The following is an 11805-nucleotide window of genomic DNA, read 5'->3' on the forward strand; positions in this document are numbered from 1 at the left end:
TTTGATAGCTAGTTTTCCTCTTCTGAATTCTCTCCATGATTGTGTTGGGAGTTGAGGGTATTTTTCAGGGGACTTAGGGCCCCAATAAACAACTTCAGAAATGGTCGGGATGATCAAGTTGGTTCAGGGACCATTTCATAGCGCTAAAATCAACACATCAGAGAAAAATATTGTTTTCTAGTAATAAAATACTATTATACTATCTGTTTGACATTTATTTCACATGTGCCTGCTGGCCTGGAAGAAATTAATATGTAGTGATTATGACTCCATGGGGTGATATTGTGGCGGGAAACTGGGAATCAATCAAAACAGAACACCACATGAATCTAAGGACAAGAAAAAAACTTGTGTAATTGGTTTTGACAAAAGGAGCAACTAATGAACAGAATGTTAAGAATTTCATTACAAAGACAATAAATTATTGATTGAATTAGAGCTGGGCTTCTGCAATTTACAAATGCATGCCAGCATCTTAAAACACTGTCAAGTTTCAGGAACAACACACAGATTATTCATAATTTGAATTAAAGCACATCATTCTTGTAAAAATTAATTACGACTAGTACCTGTAAGTCAGCAGTCCATAACAAGAAGTGACAAATATACAACTTCACTCACAGATACAATGAAATGATTTACAGAGCAACAGTCCCTACAAAAAGAGTTCTAAAATAATAAAATATATGGCTAAGTTGGTAAAAAACCACAGAAACATTTAAGTTCCATCGTCATAAAACTTTGTAGCGAGATTTCAAACCATGATGGCCTGATGTCTGAAGCTTCATTAACTCTTCCTTGATCAACCTCGTGATTTCAGTTTTTGCTTTCATAACAGCCATTTCATTAGTACTCTCAATGGCAAGGAAAAGTTTCCGCTCATTTTCAGGAGGTGATTTGCCTTGAGGATAGAATGTTCCACGAACAGTGATTCCAGCTTCTGAGTACTCACTAATCTGAGCCAAAGCTTCCTAAAAAATAAAGGTAATAAAGCAGATATTATTTGGAAAAAAACAAATCCAAGAAACTTAAGACAAATTATTATTAATTACTCAATAATGTGAACTGTACCTTAGAAGTGACCCGCCAACGAGCTTGTTGAGGGAAGTCATTGATTTCCAATTCTTCTTCATACTTTCTAAATGTTTCAGGTTCCTCTTCTTTGACCTTTTCTTCCTCTTCTTCTTTTGGTTGGTAATTAAGTTTGGTGTTTAGTTTTGCAGCTAGCTGTTCAGCCACAGTCTTGGCCTGAAAAAGAGATACAAAACACATGATAATAATGAAAAGTGCCAAACAAGCTATTGATAGGGGAAGTCTGAACCCATTCAATCATTCATTCTCCTTGATTCATCCATTCCCATTTTGCATTATCATTCATTCATTAATTTATTACCGTGATGAGAGGCTGCCCTCCAGCAGCTCCCTTAAGAATGGCTTCAGCAGTGACCTGCGTCATGACCTTTGCATCCGCGCCCAAGTTCTTCGCAACCTGTATTCTGGAAGCTAATCGCTTCGCCAGCTCAAGTTTATCAGAAGGCCCAGTAGCTGGTGCAGAACCAGAGGAAGGAATAACTGTAAAAAAATACACAGGATGTTTTTAAAAATTAAATTGTCAGTTGTCAAGAAGCTTTAGGTCTTATGTATTCTTCCTTTTACCTGGAACACCACCCGCTGTAAGAGATGCAGCTTTGATTTCTTTGACAATTCGCTTGGGAGCCATAATACTTTCAATTTGCTGGTCAATATCATTTTCCACGTCTTCATCATCTGAATCTTGTAAGCCTGCAAAATTTTCACCAGCGGTATAGTACAATTTTCCGTCACTAAAGTAATGAGGGAGGAGAACAAAATAATACATACCAAGAGCAGCTTTCTGGAATTTCTTTCGTTCAGCCACTCCTTGGGCTTCATTTTCGTCAAACTTGAAGCCCCGGCCTGAGAAGCCTCCACCAGTATGAATCTTTTTCCCCTCCTAAAAACACCAAGAAAACGAAAAATTTACAGAATCCTTTCAGAAGATAGTACACTTAATACTTAAATCAAATTCAATAACAGTACCAAATTCAATTTCATGAAATTTAGTTTAGCCTCTATGAAACAGTAATGAATGAGATTATCTAAATAATACTCTAAATATTGTTGAGGTTTGGAAAAACGAAACAATCAACTTACAGCAGCAGCCCTGGCTTTACACCTATCCCACATGATACGAAGTGCATCAGGAACTGGGACACCAGACAGTTCAAATGCACGGAGAATATCACCAGCAGACCGTTCTTGATCCGGTGTTAAAAAAGTGTAGGCAAAACCTTTGTTGCCAGCTCTATTAAAAGATTATTAGAGATTAGCATTTCATCCATTCACAGACGGAACATTGTTTCATTAAAAACTACAGTTATTATACCTGCCAGTCCGGCCAACTCTATGCACATAATCTTCATAGTGATTTGGGCAATCATAATTTACAACCAAAATAAGATTTTTGACGTCAAGACCTCGGGCACAAACAGAAGTTGCAACCTGAAATAAAAAAATACCCCAGTAGTACTGAATTGGAAAAATATGAAGTAAATATCAGGAAACAGTGATAAAATTGACTTACCAATAATTTCACTTTACCGGATTTAAAATCAGTAATTGTGGAATCTCTGTCAAATTGATCAATTCCACCATGTAGAGACATGCAGTGATAAGAGGCCTTCATGAGATCCTTAAGAAGTTCATCAGCACTTTCCTGTTTGTCCACAAACACTATCACACCACCTTGTGGCTGGTAGACACCAAGTAATTCTAATAATTTTAAGAACTTTTGCTCCTCCTCCAATATTACAACATGTTGTTCAACATCTTTGCAGACAACACTGCGTCCTCCCACCTGACAAACAGGATGTTGAGAATAAATGATGTTTTGCTTTAGGCAGACAGATCAATACTATGACAAAGGTATAATATGAACTTACTTGAATTTCAATAGGTTTATTCAATATTCTTCTGGCCAAGGCTTCCATCTGTCTAGGGAAAGTTGCACTGAACATGACAGTTTGACGGTCAGGCCTAACATTTTCAATTATTCTCATTACCTAGGAAAAGAAACAAAAATACAGAGACATTCGGAAAGATTGGTAAAATAAAATGGGGTTAAAAGAGCACTCCTTACTTGTGGTTCAAAGCCCATGTCAAACATTCGATCAGCCTCATCTAGTACAATGTAAGTGACTCTTTTCAAATTAGTCACTCGACCTGTGACAAAGACCAAGTTCACCAGTGATGATGTCCATCAATCTCTAATTTAAATTTAAGTTACCAGAATTAAAAGTACACTGGAGAAAGGCATACCACTGTTTGCAGCTAGCATATCAATCATGCGGCCGGGGGTGCACACAATTATCTCAGCCCCTCTCTTCAACTCTGCTATCTGTTCCGATATCCCAGTACCGCCGTACACGCAAACCACGCGAAGACCCAGTGGCTTTGTGAACTTTTTACACTCTCGGCCTATTTGCATGCACAGCTCACGGGTGGGACTCATGATTACCGCTGCAAAGGTACATCACCATTAGGGCACATCAACTAAGGGATGAGTTGTAATGGTCATAATCATGCCAACGGTAACATAACTTACCAATTGGACCATCAAGCTCTTCAAGGGGTGGCTGGTCCATAATGTGCCTCAACATTGGAAGGACAAATGCCAAAGTTTTTCCAGATCCAGTTTTTGCAATACCAATAAGGTCTCGACCTGACATAATAGCAGGGATGGCTTGTACTTGAATTGGAGTTGGTTTTTCATAGTTGTTTTTTTTAAGAACCTCCAACATTTTTTTACTTACACCGCACTGAGCCCAAGTCCTGATAGGTCTTGGACAACCTTTCCCCTTGATACGGATGCCCTCCATTTCCTAAAATGATCAGTAGAATACATCAACAATAGATATTTTTGAACACAATTCTTAACATGGCTTAACACTGCACAGTAACAAAACAATATACCTCTTTAAAAGCTTCCACTTCTTCATTAGACATCCGAGCAATTTCAGGAACCTCAACATAAAAACTTTTGCGGAATGGTTGATATTCTTGGGTACTGTGATCAACTTTGGCTAGTTCCTTCTTTTGTTTGTTGGCTAAAATGGCAGCAGTTTCATTTAAATTTTCTTCTTCTTCTTCCGATGAATACTAGGAATAAAAGTAAGCATTCCCAACAAATATTAGAAATTTTACACATGCTTTGAAGATAAATGCTGACAGCAAGCTGAACCTGCAGAGATTCATTTACCTCCAAACCATCTTGATTTTGTTCAATCAATTCTCCCTTTTTCTTATCTGATCTTTTCTTGGCTACACCTGACACAATAACTACACCAGCTGTTTTAACTGGGACAGGACCAGGGGCTGGACCTGAGCTTTTCGAATCCTGTTTATTGACTTTTCGGACTTCCTCTTGAACTCCCTAAGTTTTTTTTTTTAAAAAAAGGTTAGTAGTTTTTGGATTGAAAGATAATTTCAGATGTCAATAGGAAAATAAATTTTACCATCATGAATGCGTCCAAGGGATCAATTTCATCTTCATCTTCCTCCTCCTTAACTATTTCTTCCTTCTTCTCCTCCTCCTCCTTTTGCTCCTCTGCCTCCCCTTCTACCTTTACTTTCTCTTCCACTTCCTCTGTGTCATCTTTCTCTTCTGGGTCCTTTTTCTTATCCTTTTCTTCATCGTCATCATCATCATCATCTTCTAAATTCCATTTTCGTCCTGATGCTACAATATTGTTCACTGAAATTCAAAACAAAGCAATAAGCAAAACTAACAATGATTCAAAGCAGCATTTCATACGGGAATAAGAATCATTAAAATGATAATACACACCAGCAGCAGTAGCATTTTTGACTATTTGTTTGACGCCTTCAGCCGTTTCTGCCTTCTTACGCTCAGCTCGCCATAGTTCAATCCTCTCTCGGCGCTTTCTCATTTCTTCTTCTAGTCTCTTTTGTTCCGCTTCCTGAAAGAAACCATAGTACTTTGAGATGTAGCTCAACCAGAAATAAGGAAAAAAGCTGAAACTAACAAAAAGTACCTTGTCCAAATTTGCAGGGATATAAGCTTCATCTTCTTTGCTATCCTCTGTCTTGTCTTTATCTTTCCTATCCCGGTCTCTGGACTTAGATCTTGATTTAGAGCGTGAATCTTTCAATGGTTTCTGCTTAAATTTAGATGAAGAGTTGCGTTTACTTCTATCTTTATCTTTGTCCTTGTCTTTGTCGCTGAAAATGAAAAAGCGCCAAATTAATAATGGTAAAATCGGACAAAGGACAGAAATAATGCATGAAATATAAGGCTTTCAACGAACTATTTTCTGTCACGGCTCCTCGAGCGGCGGTATCTGTCTCTGTCTCTTTCCCTTTCCCGATCACGCTCTCTTTCCCTGTCTCTGTCTCTTTCCCTTTCTCTCTCGCGCTCACGTTCACGTTCACGTTCCCTCTCCCGTTCTCGTTCCCGCGAACGAGGGCTAGGAGTACGGCGTCTCTTCTTTCGGTCCTTAGACCTGCTTCGAGACCGCTTTCTATGGTGCCTGTAACAGAAAGAGAAAACAAAGAATGACACAGTAATCACAATGGCGCAGATAAAAGAAAAAATATCACAACACAACATCTAATGGGGCTATCAACGGTGAGGGGAAGATATCAATAATACTTGACACTCCCAAAATTGCAATTAATGTAAGGTTAGGACGCCCATTTGCAGCACGGCTTTTGCAACTAAATGATACATACAAAAAATAAATCTTAGTCGTAAACAGAACAAGAAGAAAACCGTGTTCCCTTATCTACGAAGAAAATAGATAATCAACATCCACACGCTCGTTAAATTAACGTCCAGAGTACGAACAATACCTTAGTGAGTGGACAACAGCATAAAATTTGAAACAAATGAAATTACTTACTCGTTACGAACCATCACGAAAAAAGGACACCAATGAGATTGTGAGCTCACACAAATAACCCGCGTAGATGTACTGGGGTAAAATTATTAATAATAACACAAATGTGATCACAACGAATGTAAATAACCTTCGGCTCGGCGTTTGAGAAGCCCGGCGAAAGGAACTTGAAAGAAGAGCATCGTCACCGTCATCACGTCGTCGGCAGAGAGAGAAATAACTAACGAAAACAAGCAAAAGTTTATCATGTATAGTGCGGAAAAATTCCGAATTCCAATACGCTTATGTTTTCGCAGGGTATTAACTGTTTTTAATTTTATTTTCTGACCAGCCAATCGTTTTCTCTGCCACATACTCAGTGACGTTTTATGACGTCGCAGGAAGAGAAATTCCACATCTGACAACAGGTCAATCATGGCGGAACAACAAGCTCCAAGCAAGAACGATATTCAAGCTATTTTGAAACGCTTGCGGTCTCAAGGACCTAACAAGGTCTGTCAGTCGTTTTCTGTTTTTAAAGGAGTCGTTTTCGTTTCCCCTTCTCGCAATTCCCTGGTTACGTGTGGTCATGCTGTCAAGCAAGTTACTCCTCCTGATACCATATTTAAGCACATCGTGGTTTAAATTTATACTCCTATTTGTTAAATTTTGTTTTAAATATTCGCTTGCGTCACTGTTTTTTTTTACTATGAAATTTTATGTCCAATGGAACGAAGTAAAACTTTTTTTTTTTGGTTATGGTTCTCTTGCCTGACAGCAAGACAGATTTGGATTTGTGCGGATTTGTGGCATACGTATTGCTCATAAGTTTGTTGAAGTTTTCAAACAATGTGAACACAATCTTGTTTCTTAACCTTATTGTGTATGTGCCTAGTTTTGTCTCCTCCTGTGTGTAATGTATTTAGTGTCAAAATCCTATTTCATCTATTTGATTTTTTTTTTTTTTTCAATTTTTTGGGGGGTTTCAGGTTTGCTTTGACTGCAGTTCAAAAAACCCAACATGGGCCACAGTGACCTATGGAGTCTTCATCTGCATAGATTGCTCTGCAGTTCATCGAAGTCTAGGCGTTCATCTGACATTTGTCAGATCAACCCAGTTGGACACCAATTGGACATGGTTACAACTACGACAAATGCAGCTTGGTGGAAATGCAAATGCTGTAAGTATCTAAAGTTCAATTTCTTTTCTTTTTGCCTACCGCTTTACTTTGTTCAATTCAAATCTAACATGGTATCCTCTGTTATAGCATACATTTTTCCAACAACACAATTGCACCACCAACGATGCCAACCATAAATATAATTCTCGAGCTGCTCAGCTATATCGAGAGAAACTACACAGTGCTGCAATCCAAGCTATGAAAGTACATGGCACCAAGGTTGGTTTCTTTTATTTTTAATTTCTCAATCAAATGAAATACCTCTGGGCTCGAGCCATGTTAAACTCTGTTTAGAAGAAAAGTTTTAATGACTTCATATTTCCATGTCATCAATTTTATACAATTTATTTCATTATTTTTATATCTCTCTGGGACAGCTACATGTGGCATCCTTGAAGGCTCTTTCTAATAGAGATACCTCTATTAATTATATGGTGAGCAAGGCATTTTGCCATGCTATGATTGCAACTGAGTGAATGTTCATTGCTCATCTAATATTCACAGTGCAAAAGTTGACTAAAGCAGATTAATGATGTTGAATGTTTGCAAGCTATGCTAGCTCTGCACCTAAGATTAGTGATAGAATGCTTTGTGTAATTTACTTCAACAAATAACTCGCTTCAAATTTTTATTAATAAAATGTGTTGCCTGTAAAGTTCTTCAATGCATGTTTGGTGACCATTCGAACTGCATACAATTGAGTTGACTCATGAAAATATTGATTGTATGTTGCTGTACTTAAAGAGAGGTCTCTTTCTTTTATTCCATCCCAATCTTCTACCCTTTTTTTTTTTTTTTTTTTTTTTTTTTGGGTTATCACATGCTTGTGTTTGCAGCTCATCATAGATCCAACCCATGATGCACCAATTGATGAACCTGCCAAAGAAGTGGACTTCTTTGAAGAACATGAGAAACTTCAGCTGACAGATGACAATTCTTTGGTTGGTGACTTGTAAAAAAAATTATTTTTATTTTCCTCTGTTACATACTGTTGCAATTTTATTTTTAATTTCTTTCTTTCGTTTTTTCTTTTTTTAAATACAGGTGGCTGCTGCTGCAGCTTCTGTTACTTCCACAGCATTCCACTCTTCTGTTCCGGATGGTGCAGCAGCCAACTCTGCTGGGCAACCCAGTGTTTTAGGGATCCTGTCTCCTGCTTCAGTACCTGATACTGAAGTTGAACGGAAGCACATCATTGGTAGTCGAAAGCCTGTAGCTAAAAAAAGTGGGGTAAGTATCACATGGGAAAATTATGCCAATTTGTAGGCATTGCTGATTGTGTGGGAGAATATTTTGGTTGCCTACAATGCCTGACTCACTGATGCTTACAGCTTGGTGCTAAGAAAGGACTAGGAGCTCAGAGAGTCAAGACAAATTTCTCTGAAATAGAACAGAAGGCTGCTATGGCAGATCAAATGAAAGAAACTGCCGCGCATGAAGCTAAAATTCAAGCTGAGAGGACTGCGGAAGAAGAGGAAAAGCAAGTATGTAATCAATTATACACCCAACGGTGCAAATTTTGAATTTTAACTGTACCAATGTATTAAATTTATTTTAAAATTGTTATAGTTAGCATCCATGAGGTTAGCGTATCAAGATCTCAGTATAGCTCAGAAAAAAGAAGAGGAGATAATGCGCACCACTGACCCTAAAAAGGCAACCCAGATGGAAAGATTAGGAATGGGATTTACCAATAGAAGGTAATATTTGATTTATGACTGATTAATTCTACTTGTTTTGAGTGCCAATTTTGGCTTTTGATTATGTCTTATGTTTTCTTTTTCTATCTTCTGTTTTCAGTGCCGTCAGTCATTCCGCAATGAATGACATGCAGACTATTGAGCAAGATGCTCCAGTCAAAAAGTCTTCGGCTTCCTATGGAAGCTTTCGCAAATCTATGTTTGATCGAGATATTGAAGAAGCCATGCAGCAAGATCGTGGCTATGTTGTTGCGTAAGTTTCATCTGAATAACCTGGGAGATGGTTTCATATTGCTGTTTTTGTAACAACTTTTTTTTTTTTTTTAGGTTAATGAGAGGGGCAATGACATCATTAAATGATGACAATGATAACGTTAATTGGGATTCTGAATCAGAATCAGATAGAGAAAAGGAGCTGGAACTCGAACGAGAGCATAAGCTTGAGGTTAAGCGTGAGCGCAAGCGCGAACGTGATCGTGAGATGGAGCAAGACAGACCGAGGGAGAGAGAATCTGAAAGAGACCTGTTCAAGAACAGTTCTAGTAGTTCGAGATGGGAAAAGTCCAGCACTGGAGGGGCCAACTCTCGATCTTATGATTCCACTCCCACTGGAAATGAGGCTCAAAAGAAGTTTGGAGCTGCCAAGGCCATTTCCTCTGATCAATATTTTGCTGACTCTGATGCTAATTCTGTAAGGATCACCTTAAATGTTTTTCTTCCTGACCAATTAGACCTATTGCATCAGAACAATTATAAATTCATTCACTTTGGTTTCAGTGGGAACGCAAGGCAAACCTCTCTCGCTTTGAAGGTTCAACTGGAATATCCTCTGCTGATTACTTTGGAAATGGATCATCGAGTGTGGGGTCACCTAGTGGATATGGCGGGCAGATGTCTTCTCCTGACCTTGAAGACGTTAAAGAGAGTGTGCGACAAGGAGTGACCAAAGTGGCTGGGAAGTTGAGCTCTTTAGCCAATGGAGTTATGTCTTCCTTACAGGTATGTAATCAAACTACATAATATTGAATGTTTTTAATAAACTGAGTCATGTGTAGGTTGTTGGTAATTCATTTATATATTATAATTTCAGGAACGCTATGGTGGTTACTAATTGTTGCACTTCTAGCTGACTGGAAGCACACACTTTGCCTCTGATTGAAAAGTCCCACCGCAGCTTTAAGAAGCCATTAGGTGCCGTGTTTTATAGTGATAGAGAAACTGAAGAGCTGGAACTCAGTTTTTATATATTAAAATTTTAAAAAATACTATTGGGACCTTTGTTACAAATTTACCCTTTGGAGGTTCATCTATTGTCATTAGTGTCAAGTGAGAATTTTTCTCATGTGATCATGTGATTGGGAAAGTCATGCCATATATCCGTCCTGGATTATAATGAAATAGTCTTTCCTTCTCTCTTGCTTTTACTGTATAGGTTCTTCTGAAACGTGGTAATTCAGACCATTGAGCATTGACTTCTCTTCTAATTTTTCTCTAGATTGAATCAATGATGCACTTACGATATTTCTATCCGTTACTACTTTCATCTTTTTTGAGAGAACCTTTGTGTTGATTTTAAGAGTTTTGAGAATTTTGCTATCAACAGCCAGTGGGACTCCTTTGATAGCCTTTGTATTGTGGTTAGTGGATGTAGTTAAGCTATTGTGAACCTTTATCAATTTGAAACTGTACTATTAAAAAACATGTATATGTATAAATTTTTGTTTGCAATATGGATTTTATTTTATATCTTTTGAACTATTCAGGTTAGCTTAGATGAGAACTGCTGAAAAGAGGGATATTTTTTCATTCTTTTCAAATTCATCTTTTCAATTCAGGCGTTAATTTTAAGTTATTATACACGACCAGTTTATCTGAAAAAGTCGTTATGTTATGATAAATTAACTTCTTTGTCTGGTTTATTGAGGTGAAATCTGAGCATTGAGATGTCATTCAAACCTATTCAAACATTATTGCTGAGTCTTTGTTTGCAAATCATGTTATCATATTTCTTGTCATGTTAAATGGGTTAACTGACTGTCAATGTCTTGCAATTGTTGTTTTTCTATAAAATATTCTTTAAGTGTCACTCATTAGGTTTGCTCTGGTTCATATGGTGTGTGCCTTTTTTCTGGCTGAAAAACCTGAGTGAAACAATTAGGTCACAACGGGCTTCCATTAATAGCACCCTATTAAACTTTCTAGTAATCTATAGTAATTTTGTTCCTAATATTTTGTGTTTCAACAGGGCTTGGGTTTGATATTTGATGTGACATTTTAATTATGCATCATTTGGGAAGAAAATATTAAATTATTGAACCAGTTTGCCATAAGAATGGCTTGTTGCATTAGTTCTGATTGTTAAGCATCTTTATATGCATCAAAAAATATTTTTAAAAAAACCTATACTGTAAGCCTTCAAATAGTTATTGTACTTTAACACCAATATGCTCATTTTGTTGTTACATAGTTCCATATTAATGTTGTTCCAGTGACATTTTTTGTCTTTTTGAAATGGAGTACAATTTAAAATACAGCTATACAGTCACCCTGTAAATTTAAACATCACATACCAAATGAATTTCCTGTTTGCACAGAACTATTAAATGAACATGTACTCAGGGTTGTTATCTAAACCAAAGTTCTACTCTTTTCTTTTGCTGCCCTCATCACAAGTTTTGTTCACTAATGGTCCCATTTCCCATGTGATAAACAGTGCAATGTCATCGTGTCTAGGGTTAATGCTAGTATTGACCGTCTGTATGAAAGACAATAGGCAAGGAAATGTATAATGTGTTCTTCTGTAAGTGACCAAACATTCAAGAAATGTTTTTGGGGGTTCAAATAAATTAATTAATGCTGAGATTATTTTATGAAGATTTCTTTTCATAGCATATTGTGTTAAGTTTTAAGTTTAGCTCAATTAAACAGTCAAGGTCAGGGTAAAAGCATGGAGTGGGGAGGGCAATCACGTTCTGTCAACTGTTATTAAATCTGTTAATTTCTTCAACT

General features: G+C 37.3%; 2 protein-coding genes across 2 annotated transcripts; one reads left to right on the plus strand and one right to left on the minus strand.

The window, feature by feature from the left end:
• Positions 1-324: 324 nt before the first annotated feature.
• LOC117650760 (probable ATP-dependent RNA helicase DDX46) lies at positions 325-6081 on the minus strand. Its single transcript, XM_034394357.1, has 19 exons — positions 5940-6081; positions 5346-5567; positions 5073-5259; positions 4865-4997; positions 4533-4771; positions 4277-4450; positions 3991-4176; positions 3623-3899; positions 3337-3537; positions 3158-3240; positions 2961-3080; positions 2603-2875; positions 2405-2520; positions 2173-2323; positions 1861-1972; positions 1657-1782; positions 1394-1572; positions 1072-1248; positions 325-971 (listed from the first exon to the last, which is right to left on the minus strand). Exons 1-19 carry the CDS (start codon positions 5951-5953, stop codon positions 732-734), a joined length of 3210 nt encoding a protein of 1069 aa, XP_034250248.1. The 5' UTR covers positions 5954-6081; the 3' UTR covers positions 325-731.
• On the plus strand, positions 6046-11661 carry LOC117650762 (ADP-ribosylation factor GTPase-activating protein 2). Its single transcript, XM_034394361.1, has 12 exons — positions 6046-6184; positions 6268-6428; positions 6905-7096; positions 7184-7315; positions 7933-8037; positions 8141-8326; positions 8428-8580; positions 8666-8796; positions 8897-9049; positions 9124-9487; positions 9574-9795; positions 9887-11661. The coding sequence occupies exons 2-12, from the start codon at positions 6351-6353 to the stop codon at positions 9905-9907; spliced, it is 1737 nt and encodes a 578-aa protein (XP_034250252.1). The 5' UTR covers positions 6046-6184; positions 6268-6350; the 3' UTR covers positions 9908-11661.
• Positions 11662-11805: the final 144 nt, after the last annotated feature.

The sequence above is a fragment of the Thrips palmi genome, unplaced genomic scaffold (genome assembly GCF_012932325.1).
Source record: "Thrips palmi isolate BJ-2018 unplaced genomic scaffold, TpBJ-2018v1 HiC_scaffold_5, whole genome shotgun sequence".
Lineage (NCBI taxonomy): Eukaryota > Metazoa > Arthropoda > Insecta > Thysanoptera > Thripidae > Thrips > Thrips palmi.